The sequence below is a fragment of the Hyperoodon ampullatus genome (assembly GCF_949752795.1).
Source record: "Hyperoodon ampullatus genome assembly, chromosome: 13".
Taxonomy (NCBI): domain Eukaryota; kingdom Metazoa; phylum Chordata; class Mammalia; order Artiodactyla; family Ziphiidae; genus Hyperoodon; species Hyperoodon ampullatus.
The window spans coordinates 36,319,886-36,336,692 of record NC_136926.1 but is presented as its reverse complement, the minus strand read 5'-3'; the positions used below and the strand labels follow the sequence as shown (position 1 = coordinate 36,336,692).

Below are 16,807 nucleotides of genomic sequence, written 5' to 3'. Positions count from 1 at the left end.
ATTTTATATAGAGTAGTGTGTATATGTCAATCCCAATCTCCCAATTTATCCCTCTGATTCTTGAGATTATATACCAAACAAAAATGTTTGGTTACTTTTTTGGACGAAAGGTCCGTGTCTATCATATAGGACTCAGAGCACTGCCTAATTTCCTTTTTTTTTTTTTTTTTTTGGTTAATTAATTAATTAATTTAGTTTTGGCTGCTTTGTTTCTTCGTTGCTGTGTGCAGCTTTCTCTAGTTGCGGCGAGCAGGGGCTCCTCTTCATTGCGGGGCATGGGCTTCTCATTGTGGTGGCTTCTCTTATTTGCAGAGCACGGGCTCTAGGCGCGCAGGCTTCAGTAGTTGCCAGTAGTTGCAGCATGTGGGCTCAGTAGTTGTGGCTCACGGACTCTAGAGCACAGGCTCAGTAGTTGTGGCACACGGGCTTAGTTGCTCCGTGGCATGTGGGATCTTCCCACACCAGGGCTCGAACCCATGTCCCCTGCATCGGCGGGCGGATTCTTAACCACTGCACCACCAGGGAAGCCCAGCACTGCCTAACTTCTAAAAGGTGAAGAACCACTGTATTTTCATGACTGTCTCACCTTAACGATCTGTGACGTGGGTGTGACACCCCTCTCCTGGGCCCCATATGCCCCACCCCTTCATTTATATAGTCATTCATTCAACAGATACTTACTGAGTCATGTCCTAGGGCTGGCGTTTCAGCCCTGAAGGACCTTACACTCTAGTGCGTAAGACACATAACGCACAGCCCAGCAAATGAAGATCTGATTTCAGCTGGTGATCAGTGTGTGGGGAAAGACCCAACAGAGAAGGTGATAGAGGACAGGGGACTTTGTATTTTAGATCAGAGATCGAGGAGGGTTGCTCAGTGGAGAGGACATTTGAGCAGAGACATAAATAAGACGAGGGAGCGAGCCCTGCAGAGATCTGTGTTCCCGGCAGAGGGAAAAGCATGTTCAAAGGCCCTGAGGCAGGAATGTGTTTGTCCTGATTGAGGGCTCAGAATGCCAGTTTGATCAGGTCTGTGAGCCAGGGGGTAAGTCATAGGCAGTGAGGTCAGGGAGTAGGAATCAGATGAGGTGGGATTTTATAGGCTGTGATAACGGATTTGGATTTTAAGTATCATGAGAAACTCTTGGAGAATTTAGAGCCAGGAAGTGATTATTTTTTCCCAGGTTTGCAATCCCAGCTACTCTACACATTCTCTGTGACTTTGGGCAAGTTATTTATCTACTTGATGTCTCACTTTCTATACCTGTTAACTGGAGAGAATCATGATAATAATACTTCAAAAAGTTAGTATGAGGATTAATATTCCTAACTAGTGGAGTATTAAATAGTGCCTGGCACCTGGTAATCCCTCAATAAATACCAGCTGTGTTGTCGACCCTCCGTCCCCTATGGTGGATGTTCATTCTGCTCCTGGGTGAACTTCTCTTTTTCCCTTCCTACCAGGTCCCGGGCCTGCAGCCTCAGAGGAGTGCGAGCAGGCTTGTCCACACCGCAGACATGGGATGAGAGCCCTGGGTGTGGGGCTCCTGGCTGCTCTGTCAAATGTTTCTAGAAAGCCAGAGGGTTTTGTTCTTTTCCCTTCTTTCCCTTTCCTTTTCTTCTTTTCTAAACTGGGAGTCAGGTAGAAAGTGTAAAAAGCCTAGAAATCTCCCCTTCCTAGCATTCAGGATTCATGTTCAAATAAATTAGCTTCTGAAGGGCAAGGAGATGGGGAAATCCTTTGTTCTTCTGTGGATGTGGCCCTGGGCTTTGGCCTTCTGTGCCCCATCACACTGGCTCCTGTTTTCAGTGTTGGTTCTTCACACCATCTCCCCAGCACCGTCCCTTTCCTTTAGCTGCAACTTGTCCCCAAGTTGACTGAAATTGTCGGGTAGGGGTCGCTCTGTCACTGGCAGCTCCAGGGTCTGCTCCCAGCATGGCTGAAAGCCAGAGTCTGCTTTCTGCCGGGGCCTCGGGACCAAACTGTGACGTTTCTGCTGTTCCCCTCCCAGTTGGGACATAAGGGGAGTTCCCGTTGCTGAGAAACCTGGGGCTCCCACCCGAGCCGAGACGGAGCAGAGGAATGGTCCGCGCGTCAGGGAAGCGCTCCTCCCCCGCGCCACGGCTCCAGGAAGGGCCGTGCCTGCCGGCCGTCGCGGCACTGTTTCAGCACACTGCAGTGACAGAGGCACTGCTTCCTCTTTCTAATCTGCCACCTCTTCTGCAAATGTCTTAGGGCGATTTCTCATAAATACTTTTTTCTCTCTTCTTTTAAATTTTAGTTTTGTTGGAGTAGAGTTGATTTATAATGTTGTGTTACTTTCAGGTGTACAGCAAAGTGATTCGGTTATACACATACATATATTCATTCTTTTTTGTTTGTTTGTTTGTGGTACGCAGGCCTCTCACTGTTGTGGCCTCTCCTGTTGCGGAGCACAGGCTCCGGACGCGCAGGCTTAGCGGCCATGGCTCACGGGCCCAGCCGCTCCGCGGCATGTGGGATCTTCCCAGACCGGGGCACGAACCCGTGTCCCCTGCATCGGCAGGCGGACTCTCAACCACTGTGCCACCAGAGAAGCCCTATTCATTCTTTTTTTTAGATTCTTTTCTCATATAGGTGATCCCAGAATACTGAGTAGAGTTCCCTGTGCTATACAGTAGGTCCTTGTTGGTTATCTGTCGTATCTAGTAGTGTGTGTGTGTTCATCCCAAGCTCCTGATTTATCCCTCTCCCCCTGACATTTCCCCTTTGGTAAACATAAGTTTGTTTTCAATATCTGTAAGTCTGATTCTGTTTTGTAAATAAGTTCATTTGTTTCATTTTTACAAAATTTGATTCCACATATGAGTGAGAGCATATGATATTTGTCTTTGTCTGACTTACTTCACTTAGTATGATAATCTCTAGGTCCATCCATGTTATTGCAAATGGCATTATTTCATTCTTTTTTTATGGCTGAATAGTATTCCATTGTATATGTGTACCACGTCATCTTTATCCATTCCTCTGTCGATGAACATTTAGGTTGCTTCCATGTCTTGGCTATTGTAAATAGTGCTGCAGTGAACATTAGGGTGCATGTATCCTTTCAGATGATGGTTTTCTCCAGATAGGTGCCCAGGAGTGGGATTGCTGGATCATACGGTAGTTCTATTTTTAGTTTTGAATTATATTAATAACGTTTCATTCAGGGGTATTACAGATTTAAGAATCCCATCTTTATCCAGTTGCTTAGCCTAAGCTGCGCTGTAAGAATAAAAAACCACAGATTTTTCAAATAAGCATTTAACCGTAAAGCATGGCCAGGGGAAGTGTGGCCTGATGCCAGTGTTATGACAGTTTTGGCCCTCAACTTGAAATTGGCTGAGTTTGGGGCCAGTGTAGGTCCAAGATACTATGATGGAGTAAGTCAGAGTTTTATGCATACATAAAGGCTAAACAAACTGCCCACACTCAGACCACACCAACTCCAGACGATACCTGCCCTTTTGCCCTGTGAGCATCTGGTTGTTGTAAAGCTCTTTAGTTGGTGAAAGTTGCAGCTGCTTTTCTCCATCTTAACGTTGACTTTAGAACTGCCATGCTCCGGGAGGGCTCTCCCACAGCTGCGCGCAGAATCCTCTGCGAGCTTTACAAAAATAAGGACTCCGGGCTCACTCGGGAGATTCCTGCTCAGCAGGGATGAGGTCAGATCCAGGAATTTGTAATTAAATTTGTAATTAAAACAAAGAACCCCCTAGCTCTGGTCCCAGAAGTGGAAGGCAGGCCCCCTCAGAGGCGGCACCGAGGCTGCCGTGCCCAGAAAGAAGAGAAGCGGGGGCGGGAGGGCGGTGAGGAGAGAGGATAAAATCCCGGACTTGACCGAGCGCCACTCACGCAGCCTCCACCGTGACGTGCGCGTCCACTGAGGGACTCCGCTCTTCGCTGTTTGATGTGTCTCCTTAGGCCTTGACTACTACCGCTTTATAGTGAGTCTGAAACTCAGGTAGATCCTCTCTCTGCATTTCCAGATACAACTTAGAATCAGCTTGTGAATTTCCACCAAAAAAATCCCCCAGTGATGCTGATGCTTGGGTCGGCCTCTCTGGGATTCAGTGACATCAAATGACTCTCCGTCCCAAATGAGCTGCCCCCGGTGTCAACAGGAGCGGCCGGAGCCGTCTCTGTGTCAGTGTTCTCTAGGTTGTACTTTTCAGAAATGTCGACCTGTTTCCCCTGTTGAGGCTGATTCCACGGGCTTTCGTGTGATCACGTCTGGACCCCTTCCTCGGCTGGGCCAGTGGGCTCTGTCCTCTAGAGGAAGAGTCGGTCCGGGCCCTTCTGTGATGGAACCACAGCGCCCCTTGGACGAGCTTGAATGCTTTTCCTCTTCGTTCCAACCAAAGCCCAAAGCAGCATTTCGACTGCCATTTGCTCAGAGTAGGACCGTTCCTGCGAACGCGTGGTTTCCCTTCCTGTGCTGTCATGGGAGCAGTGCAGGGTTTCTGTGGGTTGTCTCCCCAGTCCTGAGAGTCCTTCACATGCCTCCACGGCCTGTCTTCCCTCAGCCTTTCTGCAGGGAGAGCAGCAAGCGTCTCCTCGGAAGCCCCTGCCTCGTGCCCACCCTGTGCTGGTCAGTGAGGGCACCCCAGTCCCGCGGAACCTCCTGCTGAGCCTCGCGTTTCTCAGGCGCTTCCCAAGAACTGAGCTTTGCCGGGCAGTGTGGCCCTCCGTCCACTTAGCCTGCTGTATGTCAGCATGTGGATGGGGTTTTTTTAAAAGTCAGAAGTCTTGGGAATTCCCTGGAAGTCCAGTGGTTAGGACTCCACGCTGTCACTGCTGAGGGCACAGGTTCAGTCCCTGGTCGAGGAACTAAGGTCCTGCAAGCTGTGCGGCGTGGCAAATAAATGAATGAATGAATGAAAGAAAATATGAAGTCAGAAGACTTGATTGACATCTTTAAAATAGTCCCCCGGGCGCAAAAGGGAGGGGATATGGGAACATATGTATACATATAACTGATTAAATTTGTGATAAAGCAAAAAATAAAAATAAAAAAATAAAAAAATAAAAAAAAAAATAAAAAAATAAAAAATAGTCCCCCGGGGCTTCCCTGGTGGCGCAGTGGTTGAGAGTCCGCCTGCTGATGCAGGGGACACGGGTTCGTGCCCCGGTCCGGGAAGATCCCACATGCCGCGGAGCTGCTAGGCCCGTGAGCCACGGCTGCTGAGCCTGCGCGTCCGGAGCCTGTGCTCTGCAATGGGAGAGGCCACAACAGTGAGAGGCCCACGTACCACAAAAAAAAAAAAAAAAAAAAAGTCCCCCGGAGTTGCAGGGTTTGGTCAGCAGACACACCCTTGGGATGCCAGGCAGCTCAGCTTCCCCCAACTGGGAATTGCCCTTGACGTTTGCACAGTATTTTACAGTCAGGGACGCGCCCCTGCACCCATCACTTCATCTGATTGGCACCGATTCCGCCTGCTTGTCAGGAGGCTTTGCCGGTTTAGCCCGAGGATGGCTGAGCTGATAACTCGGGAGGTTTCTGTGGCTTTCCCTCAGCCACGCCACCAACAAGACTCTGACGTCCAAGGCCCGTGTCTGTCCCCGCATCCCTGCTCTGTGACAAGATACAACCAAGTTGCCAGGCACAGCCACGGGGCCGGAACTTGGGCGATTTAGCTGCCACTCTGCAGGGTTCTCTGGCGGCTGCAGGAGGAGCCAGACCACCCAGGCTCCTGAGAGCGGAGGAAGGCATGTCAGTCTGGTGGATTCTTGCAGATTTCCTTAGGCAGGTCTTTGTCTTAGCAAAGTTGAAATTGGCTTTTAATAAGAACTTTAATGGAGAGGGAGTGGCCTTTCCTACACGGTGTCAGGTCCATCCTTGGTAAGGCTGTGGCCCTGCCCATCCCGCACACAGTGGCACAAGGCCACACTGTGGCACCAGGACCAACGCCTTGGGGCAAGTTCTGGAACAAAAGCAAGCATGCGTATGGCTGATCATTCCTTGCACGTGAAACATGGGCAGCAACACTTGGCTCTTAGGAGGAACTCAGTACAAATGGTCACTCTCTGGATTAGAAACACATGTTTGCTTTGGAAAGATGTTGACTGCCAGAGTTATCTTTCCAGAATGAGCAAGATGCTGTCCTGTCTTTGTTACAACCATGTAATAAATGTGTGCATTAGAAACACCACGTGATGCACTGGGCTGAGCCTGTGCTGGGGGCCAGGGCTGGGGAGCAGTCTGGATCCAGGGCAGCTTTCTCATGACCGTCTTTGCTGTGATGTGAGTGGTGTTTTGGAGCCGCCTGTGCTGAGCAGTGTGCTGGATGGACTCCCCATGGAGATTGGTGGAGGATATTTGGCCCAAGCAGGTTGTTCATTTGTTTCCCTTTACCTTCCACTTGCTATGACAAGCCTGGGTGTTGAGGGAGTGATGAACATAAAAGAGAACCATCACTGACTCTAGGTACTGGCATTGCCCTTATAGGACCCCAGAATGATTATCGTTGGCAAAATTAGGGCGCCTAATTTAATGGTTGGCAGGAGTGAGGGTGCAGCCCATGGTACCTGCTGTGCTTCCAGCCTTCCTTCAGTCACCAAATACTTAGATGTCTCAATGTCACGTGCCAGGCCCTGGGGATAAAAGATCATTAAAATGTGTCCTCAAGTGCTCATCATCCAGCAAGAAAGGAGAGGTGTAAAAAACTGAAAAGACCCCTGAGAGGCCAAAGTGGTTCATGGTTTGGAGGCAGGATGTTCAGGCCCTACTGGGCAGATTCATGACGGCTTCACGAGGAGGGGGTATCAGAACCGGGACTGCAGGGAGAGGTGTGTTTCAGTGAGGGCACCTGAAGAGGCATTTTAGGGAGTGCGAACAGCAAAGCACAAAGGCAGGGATGCTCAGGTGAGAGCCGGGCCCCAGTGGGGGTACTGAAGGTGGCAGGAGGCGATGGGACAGGGGGTGGGGACACGGATGACAGAGGAGATTCTGTTGGATTTTATGAGCAGTGGAGGACAACCGGAGATTTCTGAGCAGGGAAGATGACTAGGATGCGTTCTAAGAGTATTCTGAGAAAGGTGTGGAGGAAGGACCCAAAGGACGATTCAAAATTAGAATCAGCTGGACTTAGCCCAGATCGGGGTGTGTGTGATAAGCAAGAGCACCTGCACTAGGTGATGGGGCAAGTGACAGATGGTGGGGGCTTCAGAGAAAGAGGGCTGGTTTGAAGGGTTTGGGGGGGATAGGTACGAAAATAAGGACCCGGTTGAGGGGCTTTACTTGGCTATTTTTAGGTGCTTTGTCAACTGTAATTCATTGAGGGTTGTAGGACTGAGGAAAAGTACTTGTTTTTAAATTTTGGGTGGAGACACATAAACGTGGGCTGAAGGGAAGGAGCTGGTGGGGTGGAAGGAAAGAGACGGAGGAGAGAGGAGGGATGCTGGAGGAGCATCTCCAGCAGAGAAGGGAGGTGGGGCTAGGGCAGGAGCCTGCGCCCCTGGGAAGGAGGCCAGCTTGTGAGCCTGGGAACAGCGCGAGGAGGGAGGGGTGACAGACAAGGAAGGACCTGAGCTTGGGCTGGAGGGAAAAGAGTTTAGAGACAGGCCCTGGGTGTCTTCCATAATTATGTCTTATAAAAATGAAATAGTTCTGAGAAGTTTATAATGAAAACCAGCTTTCCTGCCCCCTTTTCCCTGTTACCCTTCTCACCCCAGAGGTGGCCATGTGCCACTCTTTCAGCTGTTTTCTCCCCCTGATGTTTGCCATCAGTTTATTAGCTTTAGATATCTATATATGTTACTTATCAGCTGTAGACATCAGCCTATGTATTAGGCTCTCTCGTGTCTCCCCCTGCTTCCCCTCCTCCCAGCTCCCAGTGGAGTTATGCCACAAAAATCAAGTCAGTATTTATGCTATGAGGAGCTAAACAGCTCAATAATGGCCAAATATGATCATGTTGCTTTTCGTTTTGCTTTCCTTTGAATTAGTAGTAGTGCTGCATTATTATTTGCTAGATTTTACATATCTGTTTTAGATTCTTCTCACCCTCTGATACCCTCTCAATACCATAAAAATTATCAGATCATTCATCAGTTCCATTTTTTACATCAGTGACCTCTCTCTGGGAGTTCTCTCTTCCTGACCCAGTCTGGACTGCTTATTCTCTGGACTTGCTCTAAGGCTTTCAGTCTGAAACTTCTTTCACTACCATCCTAGAAAGTTCTTGAACCTCTCTCCTGTCTTAGACCCTTTTCTTTACTCTGCATTTCTTTCTTTCATGGTTTACTCCCTTGTTTCAGTGGAGTACATTTTCCAATAGCTTTCTAAGAAGGGGTGCTTGACAATTTTGCTTGTTTGCTTGTCTTTAAATAGTGCATGCCTGGAAATGTCTTTATTCTAGTTTCACAACTGGCAGATATTTTAGCTGGGTATAGAATTCAAGGTTAGCAATGATATTCCCTCAAAATTTGAAGGTGTTCTTTTGTCTTCTGGTTTCCAGTACTGTTGTTGAGAAGCCTGATGATGCCCTTCTGATTTGAGGTCACTTTTTAGTTTTCCCCTGACAGTTTGTGTGGTCTTCTCTTTATCCTCAGTGTTCTGAATATGCTTTGGTTTGGGTCTTTCATTCAATAATTGTGCCGGGATCTTTCTTAGTTCTGAGAAATTGTGTATTTGAGTTTCTCCTCACTACCTCATCATCCCTACACCCGTTTTCCTGATCTTTCTTTTCGGGAAAGACTTCTGGGTTGGAAAGAGTCTAATTTTCCTATGGTTTCTCTCCTATTGTCCATTATTTTCTCTTCCTGGTCTACCTTCTGAAAGAGCACCTTTATTTTATCTACCAACCGTTTCATTGAATTTTCTTATTTTGGCAAGTATATTTTTAATCAGCAAAGGCTCATCTTTATTCTCTGGTTAGGCCTCTCTTAATACCAATCTATTCTTATACGTTGGATGCAGTGTCTTCTGTTTCTGAGATTATTACTTTTGTTTGTTTTTGTTTAAAGCAGGCACAGCATTCATTAGAAGCACAGTACGTGTGGGAGAGCACGCAATGAAGCAGTTTATTTAGGGCAGAAGCTAAAGTTACACACTTGGAGAAGCCTGTGGGCATCCTGGCTAGTGAGGAGCACGCCTTATTACATGTTTATTTTCTTGTATTCTCTCTTGAAGGTTCCTTTTTGTGCGTTGGTTTCCCCTCTCACGCTTGTCCTTCACTGTGGCTGGTGGTGTCCCCATGTCGGGAATCGCTCTGCCTCAGGTTCTATGCCCAGCTCAACCCTTCCCACCAGAGTCCTGAAGAGAATTAAGGCCTGATGCCTTTCCGCTGTATGGTGTGAATTAACTAATCTTCAGTGCATCTAGAATGGTATTAGTTCTGTACCACCCATGCGGGAAATTAGACAGTGATCACTTCATTCAAATCATTTTCCTTAGGGATTAACCCTCTCATGGAGTACTGGGTGGGAAAGGCTATTTGAGAAAGTCTCCCTTTGGGGCTGGAGGTGGGCTAGCAACCTGTGAGTGGAGGGGGAGCATGTGTTCGATCTGCCATAATTACCTTTGTGAGTTTTAAAACAAAACTAGGCAGTGGGGCACAATGCAGTTACTGATTTTGCTTGGTCATAATTTTGTAGCCTTGGAAGCTGGGCCATTGCAGCCATAATACAGATTGAGGAGGTAGGTGGGGTTTGGCTTTTGAGGATGGTATTGTGACCAGTCTTGGTTATTTTTAGATGTCTTACAGGCCTTCAGGAAGGGCTTCCTGGAAGGTTAATTCCAGGAATGTATTCATAGGAGGAAAGGGTGGCAGCTTCCCGCTTGTGTCATAGCGCCATCCCAAGAGGGCAGGGAAATGTGAATCAGGACTTTTCTGCAGTGGAAATTCCCTCAGTTGGTGATCTTAAGGCTGTGGTGAGAGGTGGGGGGCACTGCCGTTCCTTTGGGAGCTGTGCCTGCTGCAGAGGCAGCCCGAGCTCCCTGACACCTGCCTGGGTCCCGTGATGTCTGCACCCAGCAGGCCCTCGGCTTGTGAGGCTGTCCACTGTGACCGTGAGACTAGCTTGTTTGAGAGAATGCAAGGCTGTGGGTGGCAGCAGGCAGGCAGATACCCCTGTGGTATCACCATGTAGTGAAATCAGGGAGTTTTGGGTGCTGTTTTGGAGAGTGTGACCATCATGAAGAAAGAGGGTGAAGATCCCCCTCCCCTGGGCAGGGGGTCCAGGCAGGCTGTCCCCACTCTGTGGTGGCTGCTCTTGTGTTTGCTGGTGGGCCCAGCCCAGGGACCCCGCGGAGGCCACAGGCCAGCCCCCCAAGCACACACCTTCCAGGGAGCCATGCCCACGGAGTCTCACAGAGGGGCCTGTGGTCGAGCAGTCAAGTCTGAGGTTTTGAACCCTCTGTATTTCTTTCCACTTTCCAAATGCTCAGCGGAGGAGCCCTCAGCAGCACCACAGCCTCTGCCCCAAGGGAAGGCCCCGCACCCGGCAGAGGCCCCCACCAAGCCGTCTGCTCCAGTGCTGACCCCTCCGCCACCGTCCAGTGCTCCCCCGCCACCCAAGGACCCTGGACAGCAGCCGTACACAGGCCAGCAGCCTGTCCTGCCCAAGAGACGCCCGCGGCCACTGTCCCCGCTGCTGCGGCCCGGCTGGACGGGGCTGCCCTTCTTGCCTGGCTCCACCGGGGTCATCATGGAGACTGGAGAGGCCGGGCCCCCGGGCAGGATGGGCATGTCGGGGCGAGGACTGCCCCGGGGTGTGGACGGCCAGACCGGGCAGGGGCCCATCCCCAGGGCCGAAGGCTACGCGGGAGCACCAGGTAAGTGTCCCTCGCTGCTGGGCCATCTGAGCTACAGAAGGTGAGGATGCACAGAGGGGGCAGCCTGAGCCCCAGGGGGCTGCTGCAGGGTCTCTGCGGGTCATGGGTGCAGCCTTTAGGGTACAAGGTCCAAAACTTGGCTCTGCAAAGGTTCTGTGGCACCCTGGGGATAGTACATCATACTTAGAAATAGATTTGTGCCATGGGCTGTAATACCTGGACCGCACAGGCAGCTCCTTGATCGCCCTAGCAGGAAGTGTACTGGGGAAACCAAGAGGATACTGGGAGCTTGCGTAGCCACAAAGATGAGCACACATCCAAGTGGGTAGGCTGGTTCTGGCTCCAACCCTAGCTATGTCATTGCAAGGCTTAGCTCTGTCAACGGCAAAGGGAGGATAATAATAGGACTTCAGAGAGTTATTGTGAGGATGGAGAGGATGGAGAAAAGCCTAGGTCAGTGCTTGGCCAGTTAAGTGCTTCATGTGAGTTGGAAGGTCAGCACCGTGGTGGTGGAGGAGATGAAGTCAGGTAAAGGCAGGAGGGAGAAGGAAAAGGGAGCAAGCATTTATGGGACACCCACTGCATGCCAGGGACTGAACTAGGTGCTGGATCTATAGCTTTCCCTACAGTACTGTGAAGTTGATATTCTACTGATAGATGAGGAAACTGAGGCTCTGGGCTATGACATATAAACACGTGATGCTGCTTGGGGTAGATCACGTCAGCTGTCACAGGATAGTACCAACCAGTCGCCTCAGAATTAAACCAAGCTGACAGTTGGAGGCACTCAGCCACGGGCAAGGACAGCCTGCCTGAATGAAGCACCGTGGCTGCTGGGTAAGTGGGGTCACTGCCGTTCCTTCTCAGCCACCCCAAGCTCCAGTGATCCCAGCTCTCTTAGGCAGGTGTGGTGCCTTTTCTAAGATGACAGTTTTCCTTCTGTTAGTTCCACGTATCTTGGATGCTTATATTCTTTTGGGCAATTTGTGCATTTGTACATCTGTCCTTCCTTCCACGCATCCATACGACAAACACTGCATCCAGTCTACCTAGGGGCACAGCTAGTGAACAGTCCCTGCTCCTGGAGGGCAAGCGTGGGAGTGGACATGTCAGTCTGTAGCCTGCTCGCTGGCTGGGGCCCCAAGGCTCCAGTCCATCTTCTTCCTATTCCCCCAGCCAGTTCGTCCTCAGGGCTGTCTTCTCTGTGCAGGCAGCTGGGAGTGGGTGCTCTTAATGTCTACTTACACAGTGTGAGGAACAGGCAGAAAAGGAGGGACTCAGGAAAATGAGGTGCGCTGTTAGGGCTTTGACACTGCATCTGCGTTTTATTTTTCAGGGTACCCCAAGTCACCGCCTGTAGCCTCCCCAGGTACGTTAGCCAGGACGGGAAGCCGAGGCGGGCGGTCCTGGGCAGCCCCCACCCCCCACCCCACCAACTGCGGGTCCTGTCTCCGCCTTCTGGGCCATTAGCACGGGTGCAGCTCTCCCCGGCTCACTTGCTCGCGTGCACACGAACACAAACGCGTGTGCAAGCACTGCCCCCACCCTACCCCCGCCGCATAGCATCACGCATGTGCAAAGCCCCCATCTCACGTGTGCGCGCACAGCCTCACAGCTCTCATCACAGGAGCGCTCACACAGAAGCACGTCGTGGGGCCTCAGCGCCCCCACCCCAGACCTCATGCACAAGGCCCACACATGCGCGAAGCCTCCCATCTCACGCAGCGGCCAACGCAGTCCACGCATGCGCACTCTCAGCAACTGCCTGCCCCTCTGACAGGGCACTGTCGGGCCCAGGGTGTGAGGAGGGGGTGTGCCCACTTTGAGGCGAAATGCAAGGCCCAGGCTGCCCCTCGGGACGGCGCGCAGGCCTTGGCTCGGGGCCTGACTGCAGGCACATCCTCTCTCCGCCCAGGGGTCCCGGCGCCGTCTCCGGTGTCCTTCTCCGCGGGGCTCACCCGGAAGCCTTTCCCCAGAGATGCGGGTGTCGTCCTCTTTAACAAAGTGCTGGTGAACGACGGGGACGTGTACGACCCCAGCACCGGTGAGTCTTCCCGCACACACAGCCGCTTGGGAGGAGTCTCCTAGCCGGGAGGCTGTGAGGAAGGTCCCTCCTGGCTGCCACGACAGGTGTGCCCACGCCGCCGCCTGCAGGATTCCTGGTTTCTGAGTCCCAAGTGGGTCAGCAGCAGCAGTGCAGGGCGCCTGCCCTGGGGCAGAACCGCTCGCCCTGCCGGGGGTTCGGTCCATGTGGTCCCCAGCCCCCAAGAACAGCGGGGACGGGAGGCCACCCCGGTGCCTGGGCTGCTGTCCTCGGGGCCGCGGGCATCTCGCCTACAGGAGGACAGCCAGGACCCCCTGGTCCGCCGCTGTCCCCCCGCCCACGGGCACCAGCGGGCCGGGGTGTCATGTGCACGCTGTGGCCGGGGCTCTGCGTGGCCCCTGGGAGAGAATCGGCTCTCTGCGGACAGAGATGTGAGTTGCCGCCCTGGCCCCGCGCCTCAGGACCGCGGGCCTTGGGTTTTAGCAAGCATCAGAGTGAATGAACTGCAGAGCGTGGAAAAACGGGGCTCCTGGCCTCCAGGCCCATGGGCACGAAGCTCGGCATCACACTCTGTTTTTAACGGGCTTGGAGGCGGGGGTGTGAGAAGGCTGCTTGCTTTGTGCTCAAGTCGGGCTTCCCCCGGGGCCCTCACTCCACACCGCCCCTGGCTATGCGGACAGCTTGTCCACGCCAATAGGCCAGGTGCTCTCAGCACACAGGGACCGTGACCTACATTTCTCTCCTGTTCCCAGGATGCCCAGAACCATGCTCTCTCCAGCAGGTCTTCAGTAAAGGGAGTTCTGCGTGACCCTGAGCAGGCGCCGGCCATGTGCCCAGAGTGCTGGGGCCCGTCTGTCCCCAGGCTCTAAATTACTGATAAGAGCTGGGCAAGGGAGCTGGGCGGCCTGGCACGTTTCAGGGCAGGTTGAAGACTCAGGCCCCTTAGATTCCTTCTCAGCTCTCAGCCCGTGGCCCATGTCTGGCCCCCTCCCCGGAGCCTTGGGCAGTGGCCACTCCTGCCAGCACTGGGTCTGGCTGTGCGCCCATGTGCAGCTGCTTTGCAAATGGGCAACATCTGCGAACCTTACCCCCCCACCCACTCCGACCAGCTCTTCCCCTGCCTCCCCAGCCCCAGAGCGTGTGTCTAAATACCAGCTCGCTTCTGGCTGCGCGTGGATGCCACCTGGGTACTGGTCCAGCAGGGAGCCTGGCTCTTCCACCGGAGGAAGGCTGGCTGTGGCTGCGTCCCTGGCTCTCTTCTTCCTGCGTTAATGACCGACCTTGTGGGGATTTTTTTGGTCCTGCCTCCCCAGAAGGCAGCTAAGGCGTTTTGTGGATATTGTGCCCGTAGGGTCGATTCTAAGTTGGCCTCGAGGTGCTTTCAGTGACAGAGAAAACTCCCCAGAGGCGGCCAGGATCGGCGTGGCCGCTTCCTACCGATAAAACCTGGGTGAGGGGGAACAGGCCAGTATGCACAGTAAAGGGCCAGTTTTCCCGCAGGCTGCTGCTGGGTCTGCAGCGAGGACCAGGTCAGTGCAGAGAGCAGAGTGAGCCAAGGGGACTGTCACTGTCGTTGGGTGGGTTTAGTATGCAGAGGGGCTGCGGCCCTGAGTGCGCCTACCTCCCGTGGGGAGGCTGAGCAGGACTTTGAGCCCAAACCCAGGCCACCCAGGGCAAACCCAGAGGTTGGTCTGCCTTCATCCGGGTTAACTGTCAGCTTGTCACAAAAAGCTGTGATGGTGTCACGTGAACACCGGTGTCTGCTTTCCTCCTCCCAGGGGTCTTCACAGCTCCGTACGACGGGCGCTACCTGATCACGGCCACGCTCACCCCCGAGAGGGACACGTATGTGGAAGCCGTCCTTTCGGTCGCCAACGCCAGCGTGGCACAGCTGCACACCGCCGGCTACAAGAGAGAATTCCTGGAATACCACCGGCCCCAGGGGGCTGTGCACACTTGTGGGGGCCCGGGGGCGTTCCACCTTATCGTGCACTTGAAGGCAGGGGACGGCGTCAACATCGTGGTGACCGGGGGCAGGTTGGCTCACACAGACTTTGACGAAATGTACTCCACGTTTAGTGGGGTTTTCTTATATCCTTTCTTGTCCCACCTCTGAGGTGGCCGGGCAAGGGAAGGGGAAGGAGTTGTGGGAACTCGGCAGCTTTAATGTATTCAGCGTGTGTGTGTGTAACTGGAGCACTGGTCTAGTTTCCTGCAGGCGCCCCACCACCTCCCCCAGGTAAAGGCCACGCCTGGCTGCCAAGGCAGCGAGTAAACCACGGGCTAACGTGGCCATGGCGCCTGAGAGTCGGAAGCGTCCCTGCCCGCCGGCTCCTCCCCCTGCGTCTCCCAGCTCCCACCTCTGGCTCTGCCGTGGCCTGAGCTCTCTCCGAGGGGCCTGTGCTGGGCCTACAGGGTGCTGACCGCGGAGGCTCCAACTGCTGCCCGGTGGGATCACGCCCTGCTGCTGGAGAAGGACGAGCCGCTGAGAGGAGGCAGTACGGGCACCAGGGGCCAGGCTTTACGGAAGCAGAGCTGTCGCCAGCTGCTTCTGTCTCCACTTACCCTGCACGTGGGAGAAGAGTTCAAACACTGAAGTGGCACGTGCCACCACAGACCGAGGGTGGACAGTGGGCTGTCTCAGGTTTGGCTCGCCACCCCCACCCCCGGTTTGCTTGGCTGAGAGGGACACAGGAGAGACTGTCATGTGGCTTGTTGGGCTCCTTGAATGACATGTACGACTTAAGTGCAAAGACAGGGAGTGTCAATAAAGATGTAAAACACTTCCAGTTCAGTCTGGTGCCTTCTGGATTGAGAGTTGCTGCTGAAAAGCAAACTACAGTAAATGACTTGAATGGCTGCAGAAGGTAAGCTTGAGTAAATTCATCTCAACCATGCAACTGTTGTTATCCCTCAGCATCCACGCCGTGCACTTGGGGGTGGTTCTTGGCTTGTAAAGACAGACAGACTAGATGTGCTTGGAGGTCAGAGTCCCCATGTGAGCCCGACAGCTGAAAAGGGGGCTCCTCCAGGGGGTGCTGGACATTCACATTGAACCCGCAGCTGCCCAGCTCACAGCAGATGCAGCTGTAAGGACTCCTGAGCTCCCAGGCAACAAGAGGCCCAACACAAAACCGACCACGCTGAACACCGAGGTCATCTGAGGAGAGCAGGACTCCTCCTCCCGTGGACAGCACGCTCTGTTCCCGGGAAGCCCAGGCCCCTCCCTCCTCTACCGGCAGCCACACCAAACCCTTAGCTCCGCGTGGTCTTTGCTAATCAGGTTGGTAAAACCTGTTGGCCAACCAAGTGCCACTGGGGGGAGGCAAGTCCCCCAGAGCCCCAGGGAAAGATGTGGACAATAGAAACAAGTTTCCTTGGCCGACATCAAGCCACCAAGGTACTCTTATGCTGTAAGAATGCTTTTTCCAGGACTGCTTGCAAATGAGAGCCCAGGGCGGCCAGCGGACAGAGAGGCCGGCCTTCTCCCTCACCCCCTCCACCAGGCAGGGCGAAGGGGCCAAGAACGGAAGGCGGGGCCTCTCTGTCCGGGGCATGGGGGTGGGCCAGCACGCCTGCCCCATTTCTACAGCTGGGGAATTGGCTAGCAGTGACTTCCTAGAAATGACTCATGGGGAAAACCCCACTGCAGTGGAGCATTTTCAGGAAAACCCAGTGAGCACATGCCCTCTCCACCTCACACCCCCTTTAAAGACCTTACCTGGTGCCAAAGGGGACAAACGCTCAATAGCCGGAAAGGCAGGGAGCCGACAGAAGGTAGAGAGTGACTTTCCTCCACTCCACGGTCGGTGCTTAGAGCAGCAAGGGAAACACCCCCTCTGCCGGTGCATCCTGACTCATTTACTGACAACGGAGAAGTTCCGCTGTCTATCCACGACTGCAGCAGGTCCTGCGCTGACTTCAGTGGGATGAAAGCTGGACCGTGGTTCACAGGAGTCAGCGTC

General features: G+C 53.2%; 1 protein-coding gene across 3 annotated transcripts in view; it reads left to right on the top strand.

Annotated features, from left to right (window-relative positions):
* Window positions 1-15,631, top strand: part of EMILIN2 (elastin microfibril interfacer 2) — a gene marked incomplete at its 5' end in the record, with an annotated part of 51,060 nt that extends 35,429 nt beyond the window's left edge. The window contains 4 exons of one of the 3 annotated variants that reach the window (XM_079717003.1): window positions 10,499-10,798; window positions 12,135-12,167; window positions 12,714-12,842; window positions 14,621-15,631. In XM_079717003.1, coding sequence (XP_079573129.1) covers window positions 10,499-10,798; window positions 12,135-12,167; window positions 12,714-12,842; window positions 14,621-14,958 — 800 coding nt within the window. In that variant the 3' untranslated portion in view covers window positions 14,959-15,631. Of the gene's footprint in view, window positions 1-10,411; window positions 10,799-12,134; window positions 12,168-12,713; window positions 12,843-14,620 lie in introns of all 3 variants that reach the window. The other 2 variants (XM_079717001.1, XM_079717002.1) reach the window with 2 other exon arrangements.
* Window positions 15,632-16,807: the final 1,176 nt, after the last annotated feature.